A 6396-nucleotide genomic window follows, 5' to 3' on the forward strand; every position below is an offset into this window, starting at 1 on the left:
ATATGCCATTTTTACTTCTCTTTCCCCCCTACCCACACCCCCCACAAACGTATATTTGTTCTATAAATACCATCTTAAGATGGTTGAATGGATGCACTCAATTAAAGTAACTAGCAATGGCATCAACAGGGTCTTTGAGCTTTGGTAGTGCTCCTCTTATACTCAGTGTTCAGGAGCTTGCCAAAGAGCCCATGGCTGCAGTCCCTCTGCCCTTTCTCCTGAATGATCAGGAGCTTCCAGTTGACCTCCCAAAGAGCACTTCCGTGATAACCATCCCCACTGTTGACATGAAACATTTGACCATGAGTGAAACCACAGATTTTGAGCTAGAGAAGTTGCACTCAACTTGCAAAGAATGGGGCCTCTTTCAGGTTTTTCTCAATAGCCTTGAATCATTTTTCTACTTGATTATTATGATTATTGCACTACAACTTTAGAAACTGTTCTTTGGGCGCCATGAAACCCAGGTTCCTGAATGCAGACAAAGGAAGAGGAATGTGGAAGACCAACAGAATTATTCAGAAATGATTTTCTCCATATCGTGTTAACTGTATTTTTATGTACCCTTATATTTCGTAGAGCCATGGCCTATGTATATTTATGTTAAATACAATAGCAAAAAAATAATAATAAATCTAACATGTGTGTTCATGGATGCACAGTTGGTGAACCATGGAGTCAACTCTTCACTTGTGGACAAACTAAGATCTGAGATTGAAGAATTTTACAAGCTTCCCTTGGAAGAGAGGATGAAATACAAGAAGAGGCCAGGTGATGTTGAAGGGTATGGGTTGTCCCTGATCAGATCAGAAAATCAAAAACTAGACTGGGGTGATAGGTTTTACATGGTCACCAACCCTATCCATAGAAGGAAGCCCCATCTATTGCCTGAGCTTCCCCCATCACTGAGGTCCTTCATCATCATCTTTATCATCGTCATCTTCTTCTTCTTCTTCTTCTTCTTCTTGTCCTTCTGTCAGTTATAACTAAAGTTATCTCTTCACTGCAGGGATGCCTTGGAGCGTTACCTATCAGAGCTGCAAAAACTTGCGATGACACTTCTAGGGTTTATGGCTAAAGCTTTGAAGTTGGACGATGGAGAGATGGAAGGGTTGGTTGATGACGGGATGCAGGCAGTGAGGATGACTTACTATCCTCCATGCCCACAACCAGATCAGGTTATGGGCCTTACACCTCATTCCGACGCCACCGTTATCACAATCCTTCTTCAAGTCAATGGAGTGGATGGTCTCCAAATAAAGAAGGATGGGTTTTGGATGCCAGTGAACTTCCTCCCAGATGCACTTGTCGTGAATGTAGGAGACATTCTAGAGGTTCTTCCAAACTTCCCTCTCTCTTGCAAGTAAAAATTAATAATAAATAGAGTCTGATCCACATTTTAAAACCTAGCCATTCATCATTTTCAAACATATTTTCTAAATTTTTATTTATTTATAATTAAATGCCACTTTTAAACATCCCCAACAGCATGAACTTTCCTTTTAGTAGGCGGCCTGCATGACCACAATCTATAATTCTATGTCTTCAATCATCACCCATTGGGGGATCCGTTCCCAAGGTTTGCCTTGGCATGGATAGGGTTTGTATGGGTTAGCACCAGGGTTAAGTTAGGAAATTACAAACTCCAAAATATTAAGGTGGGCATAAGTTTAAGGTATGAGATGACATCCTGCTTCTTTATTATTTTAATTATATTATTTATAATTTTGCTTGAAAAATAAAAAATGATAAAGAAAAAAAAAACTTGACTTTCTTGCACTAGTTCATTTTGCTTTATGAATTAAGATCTATACAATAAATCCTAGCCTTACCTTGTATACTTGGCTAATTTCTAACCCTGACGAAACATGAACATAAATCATCTTCCCTCATTTGAAAAACCTTAAATTATTCAAGTTTATCAAACCTTTATTGTCCCCCGACCAACGAATTAAGGTCACATGCTTTTTTTCTTAAGCCAAGGAACCTTCCATGGTGGAGTCCTATCATCCATATTCCTTACATTCTTACTGAAAAAATGGTTCAGAATTCATTTCATTTTGAAATGAAAAAAAGGTATTGTGAATTTTTTATCCCAACCTCAAGTATATTGTGAAAAGTCCAAGAAAATGAAGTTTGAATAAGAGTACAAACATATAGGATGAAGGAACAAAGAATGAAACCAAATTTCAAAGTTGTTTAAGACCCAAGATATAAAGCATCACGACGACAATTAATTCAATCACATGTACTACATTCATCTATATAGACTACTAAAATAACCTATATAACAAATTAAGTAGGTTGGCAATTTTGACGCCTTATAACACCAATATTGGGGTGAAAACCATGAGTTATAATTTATAGAACCAATTGCCGCCCATGTTTTATGGTTTGAATGACTATGATTTGTCAACTAAAACATTTTAATCGATTGGTTTTTTGGCTCAACTTTAGAGTATTTTTATATTTGCCCCATTGAATTATCTAAAGGAATCAAATATTTCTTCTGGCTTTGAACATGTGTTCTTATTAATGGAAGCTCACTAACCATGCAAGAACCCTCATTTATGGATCGACCTATGGTTCTCTTTGACGTGGCCAACAATTAGAAGTGTAATTTAATAAGATTTTTAAGTTCTGATATTAATAGAAAAAAAAAAATCAACAATGAGTGCTACTGAAATATGAGATCTGATTCACCGAGTATGGCTTCTTCCTGTTTTGCAGATGGTAAGCAATGGGGCCTACACTAGCATTGAGCACCGGGCAATAGTAAATTCAGCCAGAGAGAGGATCTCCATGGCCATGTTCTTCAATCCCAAATTCTCTGCTGAGATTGGACCCGCAGTTAGTCTGATAAATCCCCAAAACCCACCACTGTACAGACGAGTAGGGATGGAGAAATACTTCAAAGATTTCTTCTCTCGTAAACTGGATGGAAAATCATTCCTGGAGCATATGAAGATCAAAAATGGGGAAGGCAACAATGCTTGATGCCTTGCAATAAGTACAATAAGTATTTGACTATACAAAAAAAATGAACCAATATTTGTAGTATGCATGTTTGTAGTAGTGTTCCTGTCTTACTATAGCTAGTGATAGCTTAATATAACATCAGAACATTTTTGCTAGAGTTATCAACTACCCTTGTTTGATGGTAAAAATCGATGCATGTGATAAAAATCAAAACAAAAACACAGTGGAGCTAGCTATCATCGGTGTCTGGTAGTGGTGTTCCCCGAACATCTTCAAACATTCTGAAATTGAAACAACTTTCATGTATACCCTAGCCTTCTAAAGTTCTGTATTGCTCTTAATTTTTAGGGTTTTACCGCTTTGCCATAGAATAGATTGACTTAATTGCAATTGTCTTACTTTGCCAAACACTTGACTTCTTTACTCACCAAAAGTTTGAATGATTAAACTCAATTGATTTGTAATCTTATTATTATATTAAAAGCACACATCAATATTTGAAGAGGATCTCTGTCTAGCTCTCTCTCTCTCTCTCTCTCTCTCCATCCATTGATGTTATGCATGCGTGTAATATCAACTCATGACATAATTAAATTTATACAACAATATAACCCTTCAAGCATGCCGATGCTGCCTCATAAAACCCTACTTTTTGTTTGGGTTTGATTTGGAGAGACTTAAAATATGGAAAATGGCAGAATCATGGCATGACATTTATAGGAGATATGTGATAACCAAACAGATTCTACCCTAACTGCCTCTCATACAGTTGTAACTGAGCAACCGTGTAACCTCTCCAAACCCACCTTAACTAACCACCTTACTTAGCCTATAAATACTTGTGCCAATGTAATCTTGAGATAATGAGAATCAGCTCTCCTTTTTCTCTTCTGTATATTTTCTTCTCAGCTGTCATGGTATCAGAGCCACCCTTGTCTTCCTGATTTTTTTTTTTTTTTTACAAAGATGTCGTCATCCACTCAATCTTCTGAACACCAGTTATCTTCTCCTTCAACCCACAACTCAGCCTCTTTGCTCTCCCTCAACCATGCCCTCCCCATCAAACTTGACCGTAACAATTACATTCTCTGGAAAACTCATATGGAAAATGTAGTTTATGCTAATGGCTTTGAAGAGTATATCGAAGGCACTAAATCTTGCCCGCCCAAGGAGTTACCTACTGGAGATCTCAATCCTGATTTTGTGCAATGGCACCGTTTTGATCGCATGGTTCTTAGTTGGATGTATTCTACCTTAAACCCAGATATTATGGGTCAAATTGTTGGGTTTCAGACTTCCCATGAAGCTTGGATGGCTTTACACAAGATTTTTTCTGCTTCATCCAAGGCTCGAATTATGCAGCTTCGCCTTGAATTTCAGACCACAAAGAAGGGTGGTGATTCTATGCTAGATTACATTCTCAAGATGAAGACCATTTCTGATAATCTTGCTACTGTGGGGGAACCGGTTAAGCACAGAGATCACATTCTTCAACTTCTTGGAGGCCTAGGTCCAGACTACAATTCTATTGTAGCCTCCTTGACCGCTCGCGAAGATGACCTCTCTCTCCATTCCATCCACAGCATTCTTCTTACCCATGAGCAAAGATTACATCTCCAGCTTTCGTCCCCTACAGATCTTCCTTTTGCCTCTGCCCATATGGCTTCTGTTCCATCCAGACAACCATCCAGACCTCATCAACCCCGTCATTATCATCATCCGTCAAGACCTCAGCACCAAGTCTCATCTTCTTCTAACAAACCTCCAACAAGATTCCACCCTCAGCAACCAAGAAACCATCACCCAATACCCTCTGCTCATAACAAACCACATCATCTATCTACACGTCCTCAATGCCAATTGTGTGGCAAGTTCGGTCATACGGTTATCAAATGTTATCACCGTTTTGACATCAACTATCAAGGCAACAATGGTGTTCCACCTGCACAGGCTTCTTTTTCTCATGCCATGCTTGCTGCCGCACCAGATCATCAAGATTCTTGGTTCTTTGACACTGGTGCAACTCACCACCTTAGTCATTCTGCTCAAACTCTCTCTTGTGTTCAGCCATATTCAGGTACTGATCAAGTCACAATTGGTGATGGCAATTCGTTACCCATTCTTCACATAGGTACCAAGTCCTTTTTCTTTCCTTCCAAGACCTTTTCCTTAAATCAAGTTCTTCATGTACCTCATCTTTCCACCAATCTCATCAGTGTCTCCAAATTCTGCACGGATAATGCTGTTTTCTTTGAGTTTCATTCCTCCTATTTCTTTGTCAAGGATCAGGTCACCAAGAAGATTCTTCTCAAGGGCTGGCTTAGGGACGGTCTGTATGAGTTCTCCTCCTCATCTCCTCCTCGTGTGTTTGTGACCACAAGCTCCTTTTCTGATGGTGCAATTTGGCATTCCCGTCTTGGACACCCAGCAGCTCTTATTCTTTCTAAGGCTTTAGCCTCTTGTAATCCTTCTGTTACGTTACAGATTAATAAAATTGCTCCATGTATCATTTGTCCATTGGCTAAGTCTCATTCCTTACCTTATTCTTTGTCATCTTCTCATGCCTCTCATCCCTTAGCCCTCATTCATACTGACTTGTGGGGACCTGCTCCTTCTATCTCTATAACAGGAGCCCGCTACTTTCTTATCTTCATTGATGACTATTCCAGGCATACCTGGATTTATTTCCTTTCCACCAAGGACCAGGCTCTCCACTCTTTTATTACCTTCCGCAAGATGGTAGAAAACCAGTTACATACCACCATCAAATGCATTCAGTCTGACAATGGTGGAGAATTCTTGGCCTTCAAACCTTACCTTGAAGCTCATGGTATTCTCCATCAGTTTTCATGTCCTCGTACACCCCAGCAAAATGGAAGAGCATAGAGGAAAATTCACCATCTTGTTGAAACCGGTCTCGCTCTTATGGCTCAAAGTTTCTTACCCTCCAAATATTGGACATATGCTGTTCAAACAGCAGTGTATCTTATTAATCTTCTACCAGCCAAACTTCTCCATTTTCAGTCTCCCATTCAAGCCCTTTTTCATAAACTTCCCAACTATCATCATCTTCGAGTCTTCGGTTGCCTGTGTTTCCCATCCTTACATCCTTATACACAACATAAACTCTACTATTGCTCAACTGCTTGTGTCTTTCTTGGATATGCACCAGCTCATAAAGGTTACTTATGTCTTGATGTCTCCACTAGTCGTATCTACATTTCCAGAAATGTGATCTTCCATGAATTCTCTTTTCCATTTCAGTCTTCATCTCCTCCACCTTCACCCCCTCCACACCTCCCTTCTTCTACACCTGCCTTAATCAATTCACCCAGCTTGTCTGCTCCTTCATCACCAGCTGTGTCCTCCCCTATCATCACTTCTGATTCTATCCCTCCACTAATTCCGATCCCCTTT

General features: G+C 39.4%; 1 protein-coding gene across 1 annotated transcript; it reads left to right on the forward strand.

The window, feature by feature from the left end:
- On the forward strand, positions 1-3144 carry LOC117923505 (protein SRG1-like). Its single transcript, XM_034841826.1, has 4 exons — positions 1-371; positions 663-910; positions 1010-1334; positions 2731-3144. The coding sequence occupies exons 1-4, from the start codon at positions 117-119 to the stop codon at positions 2995-2997; spliced, it is 1095 nt and encodes a 364-aa protein (XP_034697717.1). The 5' UTR covers positions 1-116; the 3' UTR covers positions 2998-3144.
- Positions 3145-6396: the final 3252 nt, after the last annotated feature.

This window comes from Vitis riparia, chromosome 10 (genome assembly GCF_004353265.1).
Source record: "Vitis riparia cultivar Riparia Gloire de Montpellier isolate 1030 chromosome 10, EGFV_Vit.rip_1.0, whole genome shotgun sequence".
Classification (NCBI taxonomy): Eukaryota; Viridiplantae; Streptophyta; class Magnoliopsida; order Vitales; family Vitaceae; genus Vitis; species Vitis riparia.

Coding starts and splice junctions, on each gene's coding strand:
- LOC117923505 (XM_034841826.1), top strand. CDS start 117: ATGGCATCAACAGGGTCTTTGAGCTTTGGTAGTGCTCCTCTTATACTC. Junction 372..662: donor AAGAATGGGGCCTCTTTCAG/GTTTTTCTCAAT, acceptor ATGGATGCACAG/TTGGTGAACCATGGAGTCAA. Junction 1,335..2,730: donor ATGTAGGAGACATTCTAGAG/GTTCTTCCAAAC, acceptor CCTGTTTTGCAG/ATGGTAAGCAATGGGGCCTA.